The sequence below is a fragment of the Hydra vulgaris genome, chromosome 08 (genome assembly GCF_038396675.1).
Source record: "Hydra vulgaris chromosome 08, alternate assembly HydraT2T_AEP".
NCBI lineage: Eukaryota > Metazoa > Cnidaria > Hydrozoa > Anthoathecata > Hydridae > Hydra > Hydra vulgaris.
The window spans coordinates 36143531-36169150 of NC_088927.1; the positions used below are offsets into that span (position 1 = coordinate 36143531).

Below are 25620 nucleotides of genomic sequence, written 5' to 3' on the forward strand. Positions count from 1 at the left end.
CACGTAAAAAATCAAAAAAAAAATCTAATACTTACATGTGCCAAGTAAACATAAATATTATTATCTCCCATAGTATACGCACAAACATTCTAAAAGTAGTATATAGATATTTGTTTATATTTTGAACAAAAATGATTGGATTGTTTCACGTTTTTAGTTTATGACCGCTCTAATTAAGATGAGAAATTTTCGTTTCACGGGGGCTGCAAGAAATGCTACTCTATTAAGCATCTATATACATGAGTTGAATAAAATACCTATTTACTTAAACATTTTAATCTTTCAAAAATTAAATATCTTTTAGTTGTTATTGTTGTTGTTGATGCTTTTATGTTTAAACTGTAGCATCATTCGATCAAAAAAGTTATAGTTAAAAAATGTTACTAAAAAATATAATATCTTTAATATTCTTGTTTGTAGAAAAACTGTGTAAGTTAAAAGCTCTAAAATTGTTTTATTATAGTATAAACTTGCTTGTTTTGATTCTTGAATATTTTTAGATTAAAATTTTAATGTGTTTTATGTTTGAAACAGTTTCTTTTCAAAACTATGCTGTGTAAGTAACCCCCTCCTTTTAACAAAATCTAAAGAAAAATAGAAATGATGAAAAATTTCGAATATTTTCTGAGAATTTAATTATTCGAGTTGTTAATCAAATTCAGTTAAACGAGAAAGTTCAAAGAAAAATCAAATTCAGTTAAACGAGAAAGTAAAATTTTGAGTCAAAACCAGAATAAATGACAAAGATTACTTATAAAGCTTTTCGGCAGCAAAATTTGCATCGATTTCTTGAAAAGTATCCATTTCTCAATAAAAGTCAAATAAATTTAAAAGTTAGACAAGTTTGGGTGAAAGTAGTTAAGAAAAATAATGCGGAAGAACAAAAAGGTTTGTGCGATTAAATTCAATTAATAATTCCTCTAAATGCAATAAAATGTTTTATCACGACTAATATCACTGTTATAACAAAATGTGTTTTAACGTGTGCTAACAAAAAACCACTAGGCTTTGTTGATTTATACAGCTTTTTACAGTAGAGTATTTAAGGCTTTTAAAACAAATGTGAAATTTAATAATTATTTTGTGTAAAGATTTACTTGGTTTATAATTACGGCTGGTTCACATATAAGTTTAGTTTACTATTACACAGTTTATTAACTGTGTAATAATAACAGCGTAATTTTTCTTTTCATATTTTATGGGAAAGTTTCTCGAAGTTTGAAAAACCCGCTCAGAAGGCGCTTTTTATAAATAAGATTAATAAAATTTATTTATTTTAAATATAAAAAGCGCTTTCTGAGCGGGTTTTTCAAACTTTGAAAATAAATTTTTAACATTCTCATATTTTTAATAGAAAAAACTGTTTTTTTTCAAAGACTGATTGTGATTGATTTTCATCCTTATATATGGGGCACAAAAAATTTAAATTTAAGGTTCAGCAATCTAAAGAACTTTACTTGCAATACTAATGTAATTACTAATGTATTTGAGCAATTACTAATGTATTGATTAAACCACATTCTTCAATTTCACCATATACAGCAATAAGTTTTTTTAAAGGTTTTCTTTCAAGAACAAATAAAAATATGTTAAGAACAGAATATTCAGAATGAAGTTGAGTTTCTTGTTAATGCGTTTTCCCGAAACGGACGCTCCTATAAGCGATTTTAAGATATCGTAAAAAATAATAAACTATCGCATAAAAATACAAAAAATCAGCTGATCGACCATCATGCTGCTGTGGATACTAAAACTAAGCATTAAACTTAAAAGTGAACTTTGTAGAGTGTGTATAAAAAACGCTTTTTGCTATGGTAATTCTTTGCGTAACATTTTACGTCTTAATAAATTTACATCGCATTTAAATAGTTATCCGGGTGTTTATTAGATAGATTGTTCATGTAGTGCGAGTTACGTCGGTGAAACGAATATATATATCGCTTTATAAAGCAAACATCTACATGCGTTAATGAGCATGAAATATAACTATAGACAACTAGAACGCATCAGGTATTATCAAACACGTGCAACATTGCGGTCGTACAACTAACTAAACTAAAAATACTTTCTACAATATTTGTACATATTTGTAGCGGTTCTCTTCATAATAACATATTGATCATATTGTGCTTTACAACTGTTTAATCCCAAAGCATCAATAACTTGTTTTTTACCAATAACTTGCAGGTGGTTGACCATTTGATTGGTGTTGTGTGTAGCAACTTCTACAGTTTATACGAAAATAATGACTGATTCCTATGGAAATTGCTAATCACAACTTACCACTCTGGTTCTTACTTGGTCTATCGTTGCTTTTCATTGAGCCATTCTTCATCCATACAAGAAGCTGACCACGAATACATGCATAAAATTTACGCAGTACCACATGCATAATGCTTATGCAGCTTATGTCTTCTGTGAGATGTTGTATAAAACACTCATTCAAAGTAGTTAAAAATAACGTTACACATCGCTAAGACATCCTTGATGCCTCAGTGATTGATGTGAAGCCTTAGTGCATCATAGACAAATTTGTTCTTCTTTGACAAATATACATGATCCAATTGTTTCTGTAGGTTAATATCAGGAAAATATACATGATCCAATTGTTTCTGTAGGTTAATATTAGGAAAATATACATGATCCAATTGTTTCTGTAGGTTAATATTAGGAAAATTTAAATGGATTAAGTAACAAAGTAAAACTAATGTTTATGACTAAAAATAAACAGTAGAATATTTTTATTTATATTATCTCTTATCAAAAGTTGTTGGGTTCTATTTGTGTAAATTTGTTTTCATCTGTTTTTTTATTTCTTTTATAAAACTATTATAATATTAGAGAACGCCTGGGAACTTTTAAAGCAGAAAAGCGGAAAACTTGTGCCCAATTTTCAACAAAAAAAAAGAAAGAAGTCTCACAGAGACAGTAAATAATGTCTTACGTAATGATCAGGAATTCAAAGCAAATGTTAAAAATTGCATTCAAAATATGCCAAGAAGGATACAAGCAGTAATTTGTGCAAAAGACGGCTCAACCAAATAAAAAAAAACATTTTATATTTTAAGTTTTCTTAAATAAATGGTTAAAAATAGTAATAGTGTTTTACTTTTTAAAGAAAAATACTTATTTAAGCTAGTAGCACAAATATTAATATAAAAAGTTAGTATAACTGGGCCACCCACTGTAACTCTATTTGTTAAAAATGTTTAGCTTTACAAGATTTTTATCAAAAATATTAAAAAACCGTTATAAAAATAAAACCGCAATATTATATGGAGTTGTTATCTGTTCTATTTTCGGCTATTATCTGCCTTTCGGTTGGCTATGGAGCTGTTAGGAAGCAGGTTGGGAATTAGATTAAAACCGTGTTAGAGGTTCTAGATCGACAGCTGATAGAGGTTCGAGGCGAAATCGTTTTTTTTATTATCTTCTTCTACGTCCGGAAATCGCAAAATATCTGTCCATACCTGAGATTAAACGGTAATAAAGTGGCCCGAATACGGAGTTTCGGCTCCTATTAAAACCTGCCTTCTAAGGCCGTATGCAATTCTGGTTTCAATTGCTTGTGTCTCTGGTTAATCAAGAAAGAAAAAAAGGAATTGGAACATGTTTCCAAAATGACGCCGTCACATAATCGCCAACATCCCGGTTAAGACCATTGTTGTGAAAAGTACTTTCGTATTCCAACGCTTCCCTAATTTTCCTATTTTACCTATTCATTTCTATTTTTTAAATATTGCAACCGTTCCAGTGGAAATTTCTTTGACATGTTTTGAAATGCTCAGCTATAGCTGAATTTTCCCCTTTACCTTGTTGTACACTTGTTTATTTTGGCATATATGAAATTATATATTTAGCTTTGTTTTATATGTTTTATATTTCCGTTTTTAACTCGTAACTTTTTACCGGAAATAACGAATTTAATTTTGAAAAATGATTCTTGTTTAATCAAATCTTGGGGTAGTAGTAACAGTATCGAAAACAGCCAAACTGATTAATCTCGAAAAGGAATTTTCCGGAATAAAATCGAAATAGAGAACATCGAAATTGTAAAAAAAGGAATTGTATAAAAAATCCGAAAAACAGAATAATCTCAAAATTGTGAAAAAAGGAATAATATCGAAAAGGGACTTTTCGGAATAATATTAAAAATGAGAATACATCGAAATTGTTAAAAAAGAAATAGTATCGAAAATCCGAAAAGCAGAATAATCTCGAAAAAGCTCAAAAAAGAACAATATCGAAAAGGAACTTATCAGAATAACATTAATAGTGTGAAAAAAGGATTACTATCGAAAATTCAAAAAAAGAGTTAGATCGAATTAGTGAAAAAAAGAATAATATCGAAAAGGGACTTTCCGGAATAATATCGATAATGTGAAACAAGGAATAGGTTCGAAAATTCCAAAAGCAGAATAAATAGAAGGCCAGTATTTTGCGGTGTTGAATTAAAGTGTAATAATTATACAGTAGTCATCTAGTCATTCTGTTCCAGAATGTTTAACATTGTAAATACTAAAAAAATATTGAGCACACAACTTTAAATACATTGCTGGTATGGTATGCGGCTACCAAATGTTAAAAATTAATTATCATATTGTATTTTACAAAATGTTATTTAATAAAGTTTCCATACCAGAAGTTATTGAGTTTATTATACAAAATGCTGAGAGCTTAAATGAAGATGTTTTAAAAGTTGTCTATTACATAACGTATACATTTATCTTTACATAACGTTTTGTTATAAAAATTCCCTACATATTTATGTTGGAACACTTTCCTATTTACTTACAAAATCATGCAGAATCTGTTTGGTTTGATTTGTAAAGAACTTAAAAAAAAATAAAGAAGAAATTAGAAAATACTGATAGATATGCATTATTTTAGTGTTATACTTCCATGCAATTATTTAAAGCATACATTATATCACCATTAAAAATTATTTGGAAAGATTTTTCATTGGTTTCTTTATAGAAAACACATTCTGGTAATATTGACACAAATATGCGAAATTATTACTCAATATTGGCGCAAAGTTTTTGCAAGATAACTGTTTAATATTTGATGAAATGCATTTACAGAAATATACAGAATACTCTGAACTTTAAACTAAAAAAACTCAAGTCTAAACTTTTCAAAATTGGTATACATTGGAAAATTGTTAAGAATATTCATTAAATATTAGGAACATTCCGTACATAATAAAAACTGCTTCAGTTATAAATTTGATAGTAATTGATTGAGAGATGAAACCATTGAAACTGTGACTATTTTTTAAACAGTGCTTTTGGTGTGCAAACTTATATATTATATTGATAAGTTCTCTAACAACATTTGGGAATATTGAGTTTCTTAAAAGTTTCTAAAATTTCAAGTTTTAAATCGAATTGAATTTCATAGCACGTGCAAATTAAACTGTTTCTTGTGCGTGCAAATTAAACTGTTCATTTAAACTGTATTGTACTACATTGTAGGTAATGCTAACTTCGTGTAAAGTTGATGCGATATTTAGGTGAAAAGTCAGGAAATATTCATCGAGCTCTGAAATAAGTTTCTTATTTAAAAGTGACTTAGTATTAAAAGTTTCTTAAGATTTTCTCCTAGTACTAGTTTTTTATAAAAAATAAAATTTAAAAAAATAAAACATATTTTCGATGCTAATCAATAAAATGAGTTTTCGATCTTATTCCGTTTTTATTGTTTTCGATATTGAGCAATTCCACGACCGTCACAGCGTGACAACCGTCTTTTTTTTTGTCTTTAGCCGTCAATATTTTATTATTAAATAGATATAAAATTTTTTTTATTTCTATTTTGCTAGCTCATAATAGGTGCTACAAGAAACAAGAAAAAAAGTTAGGGTGGATATATTAGCCTCTTGTTCATGCGAGAAAATATAAAACGTCACAGCGTGACCAAAATTTTCTCAATGTTTTTTAGTTTTTAGGTCAACATCACAATTCAGCTAATAAAGATGAACTGAATTATTAACTTGGCATTGAACAAAAAGTTTAGACATTACTCTTACAAGTTTTACAGCTAAATAACATTTATTTAATTAAATTTCAAACAGGTGCACCTTTAATTAACTTGTGGTAAACGTCACAGCGTGACGTCACAGCGTGACGTCACAGCGTGACGTCACAGCGTGACCAGACACATTTGGATAATTATAAACCAGGTAAATGGGCTGTTTTTTTTAATAAATTTAAAACTAAGTAGAGAAGGATTAGACAAATATATAATTACATCTTCATAAAAATAGTTCTTACATAGAAATCTTCAGAACACGCCCATACTATATCAGTGTCAAATCGCGTCCATATTATATTGCTGTCATATATACAACGTTTTAAAGTTTTTCGGGGATTTCGTCTGAAGACGTAAGTTGTTTCACTAAATACTTGGCACTTGAATAGGGTCCCATTTCTATTTTCCCATTATTGTTTTGAATTTGAAGGTTCGCTGAAAATATTCCTGGTTTTGCTGGTGCTTTTGTAAATAACTCATCCATTTTAAATTTTTTTATTGTATTTATAACATCTTCCATAGAAACAAAATAGACATTAAAATTAGTCTCATTTTTAACAGCTTCATGAAAAGTTATGGCATCAGTTATTATAAATTTTCTCTGGATTATTTTTTGCGTTGCTATTCTTTTAACGGTCCCACCTATAGCATCTACTGGTCCTTTCCCATTTAAAGCAGCAAAAAAGTTCCAGAATAATTTTAAATCATGCTGTTCTTCCAACCAGGGTATTGCTGATGCAATAAAACGATTTTTAAATTGATTACTTGGCCCGTCTGTTCAAACCTGTAGTATTTTAACACTAGATTCAATATGCTTAGATAATAAATTATGAACAAATACAAGAATAGATTCTTTTGAATGGCTTAAATCATCTGAAACTATGACAGCTGATGAGCATGAATTTTGGTACCAAAATACAGCAGTAAAAACAGTAACTTGCTTCTTGTGCCAATGTGCTGACTGCACTTCATCTTGCCACAAAGTTGAAAAATTTTCAGCAAAATCCACTTGAAGAACGGCTGTGTCTGGATTACTTTGAAGTTGGATCTTATGATCACGATATGTCTTTGATTGTTTCTGTTTAATAAAATAATGCCAAAGAAATGAAGGTAAAGATTTTGGAAAGGTGCTGTAAAGATCATCAACTCTTCCCTATTTTTCAATTTTTTTAATATATTCCTTTCCATTACCTTCTACAACTTTTTCCCATTGGTACCATGTAATGCATTTATTCTTGTCAATTTCATTCAAGGCAAATAGATTATGAAACTTTGCAGCATCTTTACATGTTGCACACATATTATTATAACAAATGTCTTTTTCACTATCACATACAATGCTAAGAGGAAATTCATGTGAATACAATCGAAAATTCGAATCAAACTTGTGCAAGGCTTCAAGGATAAGAATTATATTTTGATGCTGTTGACAACAACAAACGTTTCTTGACATTGAACTAGACAAAAGCACATGTGGTGGGCGTAAACTAGAAAACTTTGATTTTCCGACTGATTCTTCAGGATAATCACTTTTAAAAACAGCATAAGCTTCATTAACATTCATATACAAATGACGTTTTTGCACAGTTTCTTTCTTGTTCTTTATTCTCACCACAATGGTGTCTCTTTTACCGGGTGCTTGACGGGATATATCATCACTCTGATAAAAATCAAGAACCAATTTTACAGTTAAAGCATCTAATGCATTTTTACTAAGTATTTTTTCTGGGCTTGGGATTTCATTCATTTTTGTTAAAAGCTTTTGTACAACTTTAGCCCTCTTTCTGGGTGATTTTGGTAGTGCTGACTCGGCTCTCTTAACAGCTTTTCCAAGAGTGCTTGCAGATTTGTAAGGGGGTGATGTAACAGCTACAGATTTTGATTCTGCTATTTTTTGTCTGCTCTTTCTCTTTCGCTGCCTTTCTTTTTCTGGTTCAGCCTCCAAATTAGCGAGTCTTCTTTCTTTTCTTTTTTTTGATTCTTTTTCTTTAACTACTTTTTCGCCAAACTTTTCTAACTGCCTTTCACGATATTTCTTTTGACGCTCAGCATGAGTTAGAGGCATGTTAAACCCTTGAAAGATTAGAAAAAAAGGCAACACATTAGTTTTGGAGATGCACGTATTACATCTAAGGCTCAATGGAGTTACAGTTATCCCTTAGAGAGGCTCTATTTATCTCAAAAGAGAGCCTCAAGGATAACTGAGCATTCATCCTCCAAATATTGCCTTTGCAAAACATACCTATAATTTGTAGTTTTTGTAGAAAATGTAAAAGAAAGTAGGCCACTCAATAATCTGGGTCCTTAAAGTTGATAAAAACTAAATTGTGGTTTCAGTTTAGCAGTTTTAAATTTTGTTTTAAATGTTGTTAAAAAATTGTCACGCCGTGACGTCACGGCGTGACAGAAAAAGATTCTAAAAATAACTTGAGCTAATTATTTTTTTAAACATGTTAGTATTTTTTTAGATGTACTAGATTGAGTTCTCATTGCGCTGGATTTTTGAAACCTTAAGTTTTACTGGTAGTCTTAGAAATAAAACTATTGGTACCCTAATTGTCACAGCGTGACAATAGTGGTAATAGCATTTGATTAAAACAAATGGTATTCTGAATTCGTCTGGCAATAAGTATGTTTTTATCATAAGTAGGAATGATTAGTGCAGCTAAAAGCTTGATTGCAATGAGCAAGACAGTTTTTTAATTTTCTATAGGTTCAATTGAAGTTTGGCGATTAAAAATGAATTAAATTATTGTAAAAACGCCTACTTTTACCTTCTGTTTCAGCCCATATTATTTTTTATAATAGCAGCATACCATAGTAAGTTATATATTTTCTGAAAGAGAAGAAGTAGAGCTTTCTACTGATATATAGTATTATCTATATTGGGTTGGTTTAATTTTATCATTTTTTGTGAGACGGTCGTGGAATTGCTCTATTGTTCCACATTTGTGAATTTCGATACAAAAACTTTCGATATTAAACTGAAAATCACACTTTCGATCTTAATCATTAAATTGGGTTTCGGTCAGTTATTTTTCGATATTAATCATTTTTTAGATCAGTTAATTTTCGATACTATTCCACTTTCCCAAATTTTGCCCGCATCCGCACTAAAATTGCTGACAGGCTGTTCATAATAGACTTACACCGCTGCATTATGCATCATTAGATTGCTTAGTCTTTAAACACCAAAATTATACGAACTGTTCTAATTTTTATAAGAGTGTTTGACATTAACATTTAAAACTGTACAGGGTGTCAAAAACACTAAACCACGCCCACTTGAACTCAATCATGCCCAGTGGGCGACATATACAGATGCACAAGATAAAATCTTGTTATTAAATTTGTAGGCTCCAAACTAGGATTGCCTGACATCCGGCATTTACGGAGGAGTATACAGCGCTAAACCTGTAAAAAAAAAATTTTTTACTGTATTCTCCTTCATAAAAACTGGACATCTGACAACCCTACTCCAAACGCCCCATTCGCTACGTTTGGTCCTTTATTCAGTGCTGAGATCAAACCCAACTAATTGTGTTTTTTTTAATTACTTTAAAGCTACTTTATTCAAGAACTTCAAAATATGACATAATATGAATTAGCATATGACGTATTTTGAGGTAGCGAAATAGAATTTTATTTATAGCAAAATAGAATGTTGTTTAGTAGGACCGTGGCGCAGTGGTTGGAGCGCTTGCTTAAGAAGCTGGAGATCCAGGCTCGAAACGACCTTTATACATATTTTCGCGTCACGGTAAGGAAGGAGGCGTGAACTAGTTAAATGCACTTCCGCAGTGCTCTGTGACAAGACCGCTAGGTCTTCTTGGGGCACCTTAAAAAAAATTAAAAAAAATAAAAAGAATTTGAATAAATTATACATATAGTATTCAGCAAAGGTTACCCTATAGTATCTAATAAATCATATTTGATAAAAATGTCATAAAAAATGATAGTAATATATTTAAAGATATATTATATTAAGATAATACATACATCAACTATAAAAATAAATAGGACTGATATGAAAAGAGTTTTCAAAGATTGAGTACGTTTTTGTCTGAATCGTTCTCACAAGTAATACAAACAAAAAAATTTAGTGAAACCTTTTTTGATCCCTGACAATCATTGTATTACCGTTCATAGCATTCCTGTCATTCAATCCAGTTTCTTTCACTTTTATCTTCACAAAAAATTCATTCGCATGACCCACAAGGAGTTCTATCTTTATTGCAGTCAACTTTTCCCATTTTTCTTTCGATAACTTACATCTTCGATTTTTGATTTTTTCTTATTTTGATTGTCAGCTGTTTTTCTATTTCTGGGTCAATAATTCTTGATGAAGCTTTTTCTACATGTGAAACATCAACATTATTCATCAATGAAATCATGGTACCAACCAATGGTTGGGATGCAGAGGATACTGAAATGGATTTCTTTTTTGCTGTTATTTTAATCTTTTTGGCACCATTTTGTTTTGTTTTTTCTCAGCCAATACAGCATTTTTTTCTTTTTCTTTAAGTTGCTTATCAGAATTGATAAATCGCAGTTGTTTTCTTCTACGTTTCTTTCTTTCCTGTTGGGTTTTGTCCTGGTGATATTTCAGTTTTGCTAAATATGCTTCTTGAGAAGTTAATACAAAAAATTTGTTGGCCTGCTCTGCTTGCTCCCTTTTTTTGTGCAGTGACCTCAGGATATGCCAAGACATCATTATGTCCATCATTTGCTCAGCATTTTAATAAAAACGTACATACATTAGATGTACAAATATTTAAATAAGTTCAAAATACTATTTCTTAATTTATTAAAAGTTGCATTGTTATGAAATTAATGATGACTTCATAACCGGGAAAACCGGGAAACGAGAAAAAATGGCTGAAAATGATGGCTGATTACCGCCTGAAGTAAATTTAAGAAGTAGTATATCAAAATATTAGCTAAATAGTAACTAAAGTTAAAGCTAAAGTTTTTATATCACTAAAGAAAAATAATGAGCTGCTCAAACTGAATGTTCTAATTGTCTTTGTTGGGACATATTTGAAAACTAGAAGTTGAACTTTGAGTATAATCAAAACAAGATCAAAAAGTTAAAGTCTATTTGTCGTAATTGCAAATTACTGAGCCTACTAAAAGATGAAATAAGTTCATCAAAATTCAAAATTAACGAGAAACTAATTACAAGTGAAGTAAAATTGATAACTGAAGTCATGAACAAAACAATCAGAGATAATGTAAATTTAAGGATTAACGAACATTTAAATATAAACAAAATCGATCGTGAAAATGCTTTAACACAATTCGAAAGAATTAATAACAGTTTATTAACTACTAAGGATGAAATTATAGAAATAAGAACTAGTAAATCAAAAAAAATTCTTTTTTCAAATCCATGCTTTATGCAAGCAGAATTCTAATGGGCCTAGAAATTTTTTTTGTTTTTTTCTTTTTTTTGTTATCTTTTGTAGAAGGAAAAATTAAAAAGTTTTTTTTTTTTTTTAAATTTAAAAATTACTGTTTTTACTAAATTTTTGTTTTTTAACTTAATAACTTAAGACTTATTAACTTAATAACTTAAAACAATAGGTTTTTAACTTATTAACTTAAGACTTATTACTTAATAACTTAAAACAATAGGTTTTGAATCGCTGCGCTTTAATGTCTTCGAAACTGCAAATAATTTGCAAATCAATGATTTTTGTGACGTAATACGCAATTCATATCAAATACATAAAATGTATGGGAAAATAAAAATTAAATTTTTGTTAACTTAATTGACTTTTTTTGGCCAAGTTTTTCCATTTCCTTGTATTGTCATCGAAAATGATTAAGTGTGCAAAATTTGAGCAAAATTGGTTAAGAAAAAAGCTTTCAAAAATTGATTTCAAATTTTGTGGCACACAAACATATATATATATATATATATATATATATATATATATATATGTATATATATATATATATATATATATATATATATATATATATATATATATATATATATATATATATATGTATATATATATATATATATATATATATATATATATATATATACATATATATATATATATATATATATATATATATATATATATATATATATATATATATATATATATATATATATATATGTATATATATATATATATATATATATATATGTATATATATATATATATATATATATATATATATATATATATATATACATATATATATATATATATATATATATATATATATATATATATATATATATATATATATATATATATATATATATATATATATATATATATATATATATATATATATAGAAAGTAACCTTATATAAAGCATGGAAAAAGACAAAAAAATCTAATAATTTAAGGGCTACCTGAAAATAGTAATGATGTTAATGATATTATTAGTAACATAAATAGAAATTATAAAATAAGCCAATCTGTTGTTAAAAGAGATATAGTTTACTGTCAGTGACTTGGGAAACCTTGCAGCACTATAACCAGACTTCTGTGTATTAAAACTAAGGACAAAGAAACAAGAAGAAAATTACTACAAATATGGAAGAACCCTAGAAATACAAAAATAAATATGAGGGACTAACAGTTTACATGTGACCAGATTTGACTAAGCAGTAATTAGAAGAGAATAAAAAATTGAGGCCGAGCTTATCATATTGGGTAAAGACAGTTACAAAATAAAAAAAAGAAAAATTATCAAAAGAAATCAAGGTGATCACCATAACATACCAGTAGCTGCTGGAATAGATATAAGAACAGTTCATAATACTAAAATGAATGATACAAAAACTATTAAACCAAACAAATTAAACCAAACAAGTTAAGTGAAATCATTACAAGTATTGATAAAGAAACCTCAAAGAATGAAAATAATAAACATATTGAGGACACAAATATCTATATAAATATTAGCAGAGCAAAAAAAAAAAATAGTCAACCATTGTCCAATCATATTGAAAATAAAAATAAAACAGATACAGATAAAGAACACATTCCACAGTGGGCCAGAATATAACAAAAATTAGCAAAAATAGAAAACGTCAAAATATAATTATATTATACATCTAATCGTATGTTTTTGTGGTCAGAGAATCCATTTCTGACATCAAAATTAGGTTTTGACTACTCTAAACAACAGGCTGTTTAGTGGGGCAATTTTGATTTTTTGGTTTTGCAGATTTGACACTTTCAAACGTTGTGCAAACTTCAAACTTAAGTATGTTTATGGTTATATCAAATAATAACCTTTTGCAAAAAATTCCGGTGATTGGAGCCTGGGAACAAAAATACCCAAAAAAGTTATTCTCCTCACCCCAAAAATGAGGGCAATGAGTTAATGGTTTAATTTTTTTTTACAATTTTATACTAAATTTAACTAAATTAGCAGGTTTTAAATTTCACAGAATAATCTTTCAGAGATAAAAAGTTATGATCATATGAAACTTACACCCCCCTCACTTTGGGGAGGGTTGAAAATTTATTTAGTCATAACTTTCAAAATCTAAAATATTATTCCATGAAATTTAAATCATGCAAACCTAGTCAAATTTAGTATAATATAATTAACAAGTTCATTCATTAACTCATTGCCTTCACTGTTGGGGTACGGAAAATAACATTTTAGGTTATTTTTGTTCACAGGCTTCAATCACAGCAATTTTTTGGAAAGTATTATTATTTGACATTATCATAAGTATACTTAAATTTGGCATTTGTGCAACGTCTGGAAGTGTTAAATCTCTAACAACAACAAAAAATCCAATTTGCGCTATTGGAACTATATTGTTTTTAAGGGTAAAATTACATATAAAATCATATAAACAAATCAAGTTCATACAAGTTACAAGTTTTCTACAAGTAGAAGTTTAACTTCTTTGGAAAGAAGCAATTCTACTTTCTTGCTGCTTCGCAGCAAGCTGATCACTGGATCTGAGCTAAACAGAAGTCTTCTCATTAAATCCAGGATTGTCTTTTTCTAGAAACTTTAAGTGTAACAAGTTCTCTGAGGTTTTTTACATCTTTGTTTCTGCTTTCCTATGCTTCTTTAAAAAGCATAACAGTAGGTAAGCTTTTGTTGCGAACTACCTGGTTAGAGTGTATCAACAGTTTGTGTAAACCCTGCAGCATATAATACCAGGGGTATAAATGAACATAACTTTGGGCTGTCTTCTTGTTATTGATCTCTATAGCCTCAGGAATCACCTCTTCCATACATGAGACAGTACATAGTATGACATACAAACGCTAGGTTAGTTCCTCGTCAATACCCAATACTTCCGCAGAATTGGAATAATCCTGAAAACATTCTTACTTATAAATATTTTGTAGATCATATATCGTTTACCTTAAATTATAAAAATTATAAGAGAAGGTTAGATTTTTTAAAAAAAACATACCTTGAAAAAATGTCGTATTGTTGGATGTCTACTCTTTTAATTCTCGCTGAACCAATATTTTCTTCTCCTTAAATAAGTTCATTATAATTCATAAATAATAAATAAATAATAATCATATTCAAATATTATCTCGATTGTTCATTTCGCTTTGTTGTTCTATATATTCTTTTGTAAAGTAATTTTTTTGTTAAATTTTCAAAATTTGGTCAAGTCAACCTTTAACAACATGCGGCGACTGGGGGAGGGGGGTTGAAGTGGTGGCAGAAAAACTTTTATCTGCCCCCACTTCATCTTTAAAGTGTTAGTCAAAGTAATATAGTATGCATTTAAATTAATTTCATCTTAACGTATAGTAACGTGTGGCAAATCTATTACCGCAAATTTTTTTTACATAAAAAATAGCAAAAATTATGTCCTAATAATCTAAAAAAACTTGCTAAAAAATTTAGATGTTTTTCACGTTTTTCACACTTATTTTAACAACTTTTTGGCTTTGAAGCATCCCAAAGGGACTACAACAATGGCGGAGAAAAATTAATTGGGCAAACAATTAATTGATTGCAATTAATTGATTGAAAATTTTTCAATACCAAATAATTGATTTAAAAAATTTTTTTAAACCAATTAATTGATTGGGTCAGAATTGCAATTAATTGATAATTGATAAATTTGCCATTAATATTATTTACCGAGATTATATTATACTTTTATGTAACTTTTAGTTTAGTACTGTTTTTAACCATAAAAAGTTAAAGATAGAATGACGCATAAGCAATAATACGCATGTATAAATATTTCGAGCCGTACGCATATAAGGTTAAGGATAGATTGACGCATAACCAACAATACGCATGTATACGCATGTTCATTTCAATTGTGCTATTAATTATGTTTATATGTGCACATAAAGTAAAAAAATTCCTTTTTAGGATTTTTATAAATTTCGCTAACAATGAATACAAAAGAAATAGTCAACATTTACTTCAAGAAAGATGAAGCTAATGACAGTAATTGGACCTGCAAGTGCGGAAAAAAACTACGCCAGAAAACTAGGACAGGATGGACCAATTTATTTAATCATGTTAAAAGTATGCATCCAGAATATATAGAATATAATACTTCTTCAACTTCAACACAAACGCTGATTACACAGTTTAGTGGTTTTACTCATATTCCAGGACCAATAATAGCAAAGAGTGCCGACAATATGTATTCATGGAAAGAATGCGTGACTTGTGGCCTTAAACCATTATCATTTGTAGAAAACTCTCTCACGCAAAAATACTCTAAATTAGAAAATATTTCCATAAAAACCATGAAAAAGTACATGAGTTTGCTGACTAAAAAGGTTGAAGTAGAAATTGCAACATAGTTCCAGAAAATTACGCAATTATTTTTGATGGATGGTCAAAGGGAAGTACGCACTATAAGGCATTGTTTGTATCATATCCTAATAATGTCAGTGAAAATAAGTACAGTGCTGCATTAATTGCCTTATCACCTATAGGAAATGAAACAGAGTTTACAGCAAAAGCCCACTTTGAATATTTATCATGGGTTCTTCAAAGTATTCTTCGCAAAAATATGACTAACGTAACATCTTTAATAAGTGACAACTGTGAAACAAATAAGGCCCTTGCAAATCTGTGCAATCTTCCATTAATAGGATGTGCCTCTCGCAGTTTCAACTTGGCTATGGAAGGAATTCAAGGAAGAGAACTCAAGGAAGTTGTGAGAACTGTACTTATTCAGTTTGTGCTCTTTTTGGTGCAAACACTTTTCTTGGTTTTATGTCAAATTGTAGACCAGTTTCATCAATACTCCATATGGATTTTGTTTACCATGCAAACCATTTTTCACCATTGCGTCACACGGAAATACTTTTCTATACATCGAAATGATGACTGTTTTATCTATCCAATTAAATAAAACAACTTTATTATGTATATTATTGTGATTAATATATTTTACTATTTTGTTAAAAAATATTCTATATATTCCATCATTCAGGTGTATCTTCCTTTATAACAATGTAACAAAAAGTTTTTAAAGGTAGATTACCACTTATAGGAAACTTTCCGCAAAACAGAAAGGAAAAGAAAATCATCCAATCATGTAACAAAAAAATTTAAGATACGCATTTTTTATGTTGCGTGATTGGATAACTTTCTTTTTCGTTCTGTTCTAAAAAATCTAATTGTAGGGAGTAACATTTTTTAGATTGAGTTACTTTGGAAAGGCTTGACAGAAAACAATTTTAAGCAAAATCTACCATTTCAAACAAAACAAACCTTTATTATTCTAACTATAGACAACAAAATAAAACTAACTTAAAATGTACTACAACATATTTACTCTGTTGAGTTAATATAGGGATAAGCTAGTTTAAAATCGGCAAATTAAGTAGCAAAAAACTTATCAAAAACTAACAAAATTTCATTGACAGATATTTCTTTAATTTTGATTTCTTTGAGGCCAAGGTTGTGGGTCAAATGAATATCTTTTTGTTGATGTAGTGGTGTGTTCACTAACTTATAAGCAATCAAAGATAGTGGGTGAGATTGAGTGATGGGCGAAATAACATCAAATTACCTTAACGTAAGTTATACGAGAATACTTTTCAAGTTCACTTGTTGCAAATTTATTTTCAAGAGTTTTATGCCCATTATGTGAAGCGATTACCTAGCGATATTCGTAACGATAAAGACAGCGATTTTGCAACTAGCTAGCAACAACTTGCAACGATAAAGACAATGGTTTGGCCTCGAGGTTCACTAGTTAGAAAAGTTTGCGATTCACTCGCAAAAATTCAATATATTTATTATTTTATTCATATATATACTATACTATTATTAGTAGTAATAGTACATTATACCAACTTATTTATTTACTTTAATCGTAGAAGGCTTCCTAAACTAATCACAAGGCGTAATAATTATCATTACCAGATTTCTATTTATACCACCCAAACTTTTATCATTTTTTGCTTGTGGCTTTTTTTTATGTATAGTTAGCTACAATAATAGCCAACTATAACATAAATTCGACTAAAACATTCCCAAACCATATACTTCTCCGTGTTTTACGGCAGTTAAAGCAGATAAATACTAGATTACTATTTTGAATCATATATTTTTCCTACTGGAGGTTGAACAAACCTGGTTTCATCTTGTTCAAACCGCATAAAATTGCTTTAATCACTAAAAGGAATTTTGACCATTATTGACTACACCGCTTTAAATGCTCTGATGTAAAGTTTTTTTTGCCGTTTTGGTTTTTCAAGGAAACCAATGTCTTTTTAGCTGGGCATCTTTTTAGTTCAATTCCTGCTCTGACCATATATGCCACAGTAAAGAAGGCAAACTTCCTCGTCAAATGCACTTGCACAGTTCTTTGTTTTGATCTTCTTGGAGCACAATAACAACGAGCTGAAGCAAAAATATTCCCAAAATTTTTCTCCTCCACCCCAAATGTTATTTAATAAATTTATTCAAATATGCTATACAAAAAATAATTTGTAGTTGAATAAATAATTTATCAACTATCCTATACTAAAAATGTATTCACATCTTTTATTAACCTCTTTTTTTAACTTTATATAATAATCTTATAGCTTGTGACGACCATGTAAAGTTTCTCCCCAATGAGAAGGTTGTAATACAATCCAGTTTGATTTACACAGTAATAACAAGGCTAAAAAAGATAAAGTTGAGTATTTGTTCAAGATCAAGACAAATTTTGAGTATCAATAAAAAGTTGAGGAGTTATTAGTAAAGATTTTCAGAAATTTTTATTAGGGGTGAATAAAATTATTCAACACTCTGATCACAAGTTTATGACTTTTGATATCATAATACAAAATATCATCAGTGACGAATCCACTATTTTTTTGATGTTTGAGATTTTCAGACATGGAGCAAACTCCAAACATTTGTATGTTTATACTTATGTGAAATAATGATGCTTTGAGGCAATTTGTAACCCCCTCAATTTGAGGGGGTTACAAATTTTATATGGTCATAACTTTTGGATGAAGTTAAAGGGCTTTTTTGTTCTTAGCCTCCAGTCATCGCAATTTTTTGCAAAGCATGCTTATTTGACATTAGAATAAACATTTAAGTGTTTGGAGTTTGCTCCATGTCTGGAAGTTAGCTCTCAAACACCAAATGTCTGGAAGTTAGCTCAAACACCAAAAAATCCTCACTCAATATCATAATGGTTTCATCATAAATTAAAAACTTATATTCCTTATAATATTTAAAATTAAACCTTTTATTTCAAAATATTATAAATATATTGTTGAAAATATTTGAAAAAGTTAGTTGTATTATAAAAATTTTCAAAAACATTTATGAAAAATCTTTTAGGGTATGACTTCATTGGAAATAATCTTCACTTTCATCATAAAGAAATCTACTGCAAATCTAACAGGTTACTAAAATCTATAACTATCTTGGACCACAAAAATATATTGCTAAATAGTTTTTTGCAAGAAAAAAAGACTAATAAGATAACTTATACTGAAGAATCAACAAAAGTATCAACAAAGATTTATAGTGATTTAAAAAAAGTAGCAGACAAAGAAGTTATTGACTCAAAAAAAATATTAAATGCAGAAGATATTGACTTAAAAGAGAAAAATAAGTATTCTATTGATACAGGATTTTTAACTGGAATGTTTAGCTCAAAAAAAACACTGCAGCAAAAAGGCCTGTCAAACGGGTAAGAGTTATATCATTAAAGTATGTGTTAAAATTATTTAACCAAATTTTGGATTTTGATGAGACAAATTTTTATTGTGTGAGAATGTAAACGGGAACCACGTTATTAAAGTGAAAAATATTTATAAAAGGTTTATTAATACAACTTTTGTGTTTTTAGGCGGAGTCTAGTATGCCGTGGAGGAAAAGGTTTATCGTTGTTTGATGAAAACGAAGATATATTTTCTTAAAACTTTATTTTCATCAACATTTGTAAACATTAAAGTTTTATTCAAAATAAATGATATATAAATTTTTTTACAATGATTAGTAGCAAAATTTGATGCAAGATCCTTTAAAAAAACGATTGTTTTTAAATAGTTTTAAAAATTTGGCTTTACGAGTTTTAAAAGTAAGAAAGCAACTGAGTTCTTGATTAATATTTTGTTACTAAAATAAAAAAACACCTAAACAAAAATTATCACATATATACATATATATATATATATATATATATATACATATATATATATATATATATATATATATATATATATATATATATATATATATATATATATATATATATATATATATATATATATGTATATATATATATATATATATATATATATATATATATATATATATATATATATATATATATATATATATATATATATATATATATATATATATATATATATATATATATATAGATATATATGTATATATATATATATAGATATATATATATACATATATATATATATATATATATATATATATATATATATATATATATATATATATATATATATATATATATATATATATATATATATATATATATATATGTATATATGCAAAAGCTGATGTTTGACATTAAAATTAGAAGTGATAGTCTGCTTCTTAAAAAAAGTAAAGAACTTACTTTCTCCTCCTCTCCCACGTTGAGTTTTTGATATCCATATGAGATGAAATAAAGTAACGGTTTTTTATTATTTTACACTGTTTTGAGTGTATTACACTAAATTTAGATTTACTTAGTAAATTAAAATATATACTTACTTGATAAACTTTTAGTAAGTAACTTACAGAGTTGTAACTTACTCAGTGCTGTTAAGGCAATTTCCAAATTATTCGAATTCTTTTATTTGGAATTAGCATAGTTTTATCAGCGCATTCAAACAAGAGCTTTAGATGGTATAATTTTTTTTTATAATATTTGAAAAAACTTTTCCTTTTTTATATAATTTTAGTGAATTAAAAGAACACCACTTTGGAGTCTTTAGATTACTTTCGCTCATTGGAGTTAACATGAATTTAGTTAAAATCTTTTGAAAATATGCCCTAATTTACGATAGATCCTAGTTCTAATTGATTCTGACGTATATTAACTATATATAGTTGTCAAAATACAATATTTCTATCAATTTTCACAAAAAATAATAGAATTCCGACCAAGAAAGAGCTTATAGTTAAGAAAAATATGCCAATAAACGATCAGAGCAGATCATATAATTAAACTACCTTACCTAAAAAATGTATTTATTTAAAATCTTATTCAAATTTAGATAAGCGATTGTGATTTTAAGAATTTTTTTTTAAAAATAAAAGAATCTTTGGTCTGGGTTTTTTTGCTATAAACATTTATATTTTATGATACCGCAAAATTTATCATTTTAAGGCTCCAGGGAAAAAACGGTAAGATTCCAAATTTGCCTGAAAAATTGTGCTAGCGCCATCTAGTAGTATTTTTTGTAGCCTTTCGGAATATTGTATCGCGAAAGGGAAAAAACAATGGCAATCTTATGAAAAATGCGTTTTAAAATTGCCCATCTCATTCCTTTACAGCGAGGCGTCATACATTGTCTTTCTTTAATTTTTTTTACTGAAAGTTATTGCTTGAATAAGTATTAATTGAACGTTAATAATCATTTATTATAGATAATTTTGCAATGGATAATGATTACCACCCAACCAGCTTTGGTAAAGAAAGTCTTGATGACGTTAGCAAATGTAAGTTAACGAGAAAAGGGGCAAAACATGGACGTGTTACTGATGTTATGAAAAAACTACGAACGGCTTCGCATGAAATTGGTAAAAATTGTGGCTGCAAACGCTTAAATTGTTTTTCTGTGGTATGTGAAGATGAAAGAAAGCGACTACTACGTGGGTACAACAGCTTAGACTCCTATGATCTGCAGAGTCACTATTTGTGTGGCTTAATTATCATGAAAGAAGTGCAACGTTGCCGCTCAAAAAATCCGGATACTGCAACCAAGCTCAACGCAAGTTATGAGTACAGAGTGCGAATAAAAAAGAATGAAACATTTACAGGTGCACAAGTGTGTTACAAAGCTTTTCTTTCAATCCACGAAATTACAGCTCACCGTGTTCAAACGCTGCAAAGTGCTCTTGTTACCACAGATAAATGCCCAACTGATGGTCAAGGAAAACATTCAAATTGCCCTCATAAAATTAAGGAAGATACAGTAACTTTATTGTTCAACTTTATTAAATTTGTGCGTGGATGTAAGTCTCATTATTGACTTAAAAATTCGGATTGTATTTATTTGCCAGAAGACCTGCATGTTTCGGATTTATCTACAATGCTTAATGAAAAACATCCGGAAAACAAGGTGTCTTAAGAAACATTTTGCGAACATTTCCAAACGAAGCACAACATTGTATTTGGCTATCCAAGGAAAGATACGTGCAGTATATGTGACAGTTTTATATCCGATAAAACAAACTTCCAAGCTAAAATTGAAAGTGCTAGTGACGTGGAGAAAGCTAAATTCACAAAGGAATTAGAAAAAGCAAGAATGGAAAACACACTGCACAAGAAAAAAGCTAACAAGTTCTACGAAATTAAAACTGACTATTGTAAGCAGTGGATGAAATCAAGTAGTGTTGAAGCTATCACAATGGATTTTGAGAAGAACTTGCCAACTCCAAATGTTACAAGTAATGATGTCTACTATCGCCGGTAGTTATATTTTATCTCATCAATTTTCTTCGTGATGGCCCTTGGGTAAAAATCTTTTGTCTTTCTGCAGACAAATATGCTTCTTACGTAACTTTTTAAATTCAGACTGGCATGGGATCTCTTATTTCCTCTTGATGATTCCAATTCAAGCCTTACTCTTCTACATCTCTCATTGTAATGCTGCAATTTCCGATTGTAACCATTACTTTCAAATCTATAAGCAAAATAATTTTCCTTCTTACCATCATAAGCAAGATATTTTCCTGATCTCTCATCTTGAATATAACAACTTTCTTATGACCAATATGGATTTCGATCTTCACGCTATACTGCTGATTTGTTAATGGTAATAAATAATAGATTTTATTATGCATTAGATAGATGTGGAGAGGCTAAGGCTATCGCTCTCAACATTTATTCAGCTTTTGATAAAGTTTGGCATGCTAGGCTTCTCCATAAGCTCTCCATAAAGCTCTTACCAATTTTAGTATAAAAGTTTTACCCGATGGACAACACTGTTCTTTATATCCTGAAACTTCAGAAGTTTCAAAAGTTTTTATTCTTGGCTCTATACTTTTTAATTTACATTCATAATCTCCCAGAAATTCTCACATCTAAGGTGGCATTGTTTGCTGATAATACTACCATTTATTCTTGGAGGAGGCATTTGAGCTTGAAGAGGATCTCACCTCTGCTACAGCATGGTGTTCACAGTGGCTGGTGAGTTTAAACTCAGATAAAACCCAATTTTCTTTCAGCCAATTGTTATTGCAATAATCTAGATCTTCCAAGATTTATGAACGGTAATGTACATGATGAGTCATCTACCCTTTGTCTTCTAGGATTAACTCTTTCTTCCAATCTTTCTTAGAAACAATATATCAAATCCGTTGTAAAATTAGCATCTGCTAAGGCTGCATCTCTTCACTGTGCTCGCCAATTTCTTTCTCAGGACTCTATTCTTTATCTCCATAAACCTCAAACCCGTCCTTGTATGGAATACTGTTGCCAAATCTGGAGCGGATTTTCAAAACCTTTTTTCTTTTAGATAAAGTGCAAAAGTGCATAGTAAACATAGTTGAACCTGTTCTTGCAGCCAACCTGCAACCATTGTCACATCGTTTTTATGTTGCTTCTCTTTCTCTTTTCTATAAATACTAAAACTGGCACTGCTCTAAAGAGCTAGCGCCTCTTGTGCCATCTACTAAAATTCATTCTCGTGTTACTCGTCATTTAATTAAATCTCATCCTTTTACTGTGACTGTTCCTACGTGCACCAAAAACTTTTATTTATCTAGTTTTTTTCCCCTCGAACATAAGTTCTTTGAAATTCGTTTCCTTCATCTTGTTTTCCTGATTCATATAATTTGCAATCTTTAACGTCGCCTGTCAATCGTTATCTTGCTCTATAAACTTTATCTTTTCTCTTCTTGTTCTAATACAATAAGTCAAACTGATAAATTCTAAGCCATACTATACTCACATCAATTTTCAAATTAGACAAAAAAGCTAGTGTATCTATCAGAGGTTTAACACCATTAGAAAATAGTGGATATCATTCAGAACCTTAAAATACTTATAAAAAGAAGTATACCTCATAACTTAATAAACCCAAACTCTGACGAAAAAAAAAATTACTAGATCTACTGCAAATTTCAAAGTTTTTTCTATGTCGGGAGGACTTTTACTCTTGAAAATAGCTATTTTTACCTTCTTTTTGTTTTGAATTAAATTCTTAAAATTTTACGTCAAATTTGTTGAGTATCCCTAGTCAAAATGTCTTATAGGATCCTATAGCAATCCTATAGATCCTATAGGATTCCGGTAGAATCTATAGGGTTTCTAAAGAATTCCTATAGATTACTTATAGTTTCTATAGGAAACCTGTAGGACCTATAAGTTGGACCTGTAGGACCTATAAATCCTATTACAATCTTATAGGTCCTATAGGGTTGCTATAGGATTAGTAGAATTCCTATAGCAACCCTATAGGTTCTATAGGAATCCTAATGCAATTTCATAGGTTCGAAGGATTTATACATTTATCCTTTAGGTTTTATGGGATACTTTCTTGATTCCTATTGCACTCTTATAAATTCTATTGGATTCATATATGTAACCTATAAATTCTGTAGGGTTCCTATAGGACCAATATGATACCTATAGGAATGCAATTGCAATCCAATAGAGCCTATAGCATTCAAATTGGAAGAATAAAACTGCCATACGTTTAAAGTATAATCCTATATACATAATAAAATTCCTAAAAGATTCATAGAACTCCAATAAGAATAAATCAATTTCCTAAAAAAAGTAATTGTCTATTATAACTCCTATTAGGTTCAATAGGTTTTTTAAATAAAATACAACTTTCTCACAAATTTATGGTCAACTAACATTACAACGTGTATTTGTCCAAATATGTGTATTAGATTTTATTTGCCAATTTCAAAGCAAATTAAAACCTAATGGAATATAATATATTCCATTAGGTACATATTAATGGCTTTTTAAAAGTTAATGACGGGTAAAATAATTTTAGGTCTTTTTAAAATATAGTTGCCTTCGCTAAGTATACATAAGCTTTTATTATTCAGTTAAAGTTATTTAATAACAGTTTCAATGTCTAAAATAACAAAATATTCTTGTCTTTATTCAATAAATGACTCTGAATCTGAAAATAAAACATTAGCTTGCATTGGAAAAAGAAGATTGGAAAAGAAATTAAAACCGGTTAAGCATATAATTGATGAAATTAATTTTAAAGCAATGTGGAATGAAATTCTATATATTATATACAACCATAAAAGTAATAACAATAATAGTTTAAGGATGCTATGCAAAAAATTGCAATGATTGGAGTCTGGGAACAAAAAAACCCTAAAATTTTGGCCACAACTGCCCCAAACAAGACGGCAACAGTTAAAGTTTTTTTTGTACTATTCTTAAATAAATTTATATTCATCGATAAATTCTAAATTTCATAAAATAATCTCTAAGCGTTCAAAAATTATGACCTTATAAAGTTTATGACCCCTCAAATTGAGAGGGGTTCAAACTTTGTATAGTCAGTCATATCTTGTCAGGAATTTAATTATCTGAAACATCAAAAAATGCTGGATCCGCGCCTATATATATATATATATATATATATATATATATATATATATATATATATATATATATATATATATATATATATATATATATATATATATATATATATAAATATAAATATATATATATATATATATATAAATATAAATATAAATATATATATATATATATATATATATATATATATATATATATATATATATATATATATATATATATATATATATATATATATATATATATATATATATATATATATATATATATATATATATATATATCACGGTCATTCAAACTTTACTAAAAAGCGCCAAGTTATTATACGCAAGCGCGTTGGCTTAAAGCAAGATGAATAA

The 25620-nt window shown here is 28.7% G+C and overlaps 1 protein-coding gene across 1 annotated transcript; it reads left to right on the forward strand.

The window, feature by feature from the left end:
• Positions 1 to 615: 615 nt before the first annotated feature.
• LOC105843358 (uncharacterized) lies at positions 616 to 19479 on the forward strand. Its single transcript, XM_065804365.1, has 3 exons — positions 616 to 888; positions 18820 to 19174; positions 19334 to 19479. The coding sequence occupies exons 1-3, from the start codon at positions 738 to 740 to the stop codon at positions 19401 to 19403; spliced, it is 576 nt and encodes a 191-aa protein (XP_065660437.1). The 5' UTR covers positions 616 to 737; the 3' UTR covers positions 19404 to 19479.
• The last annotated feature ends 6141 nt before the right edge of the window (positions 19480 to 25620 follow it).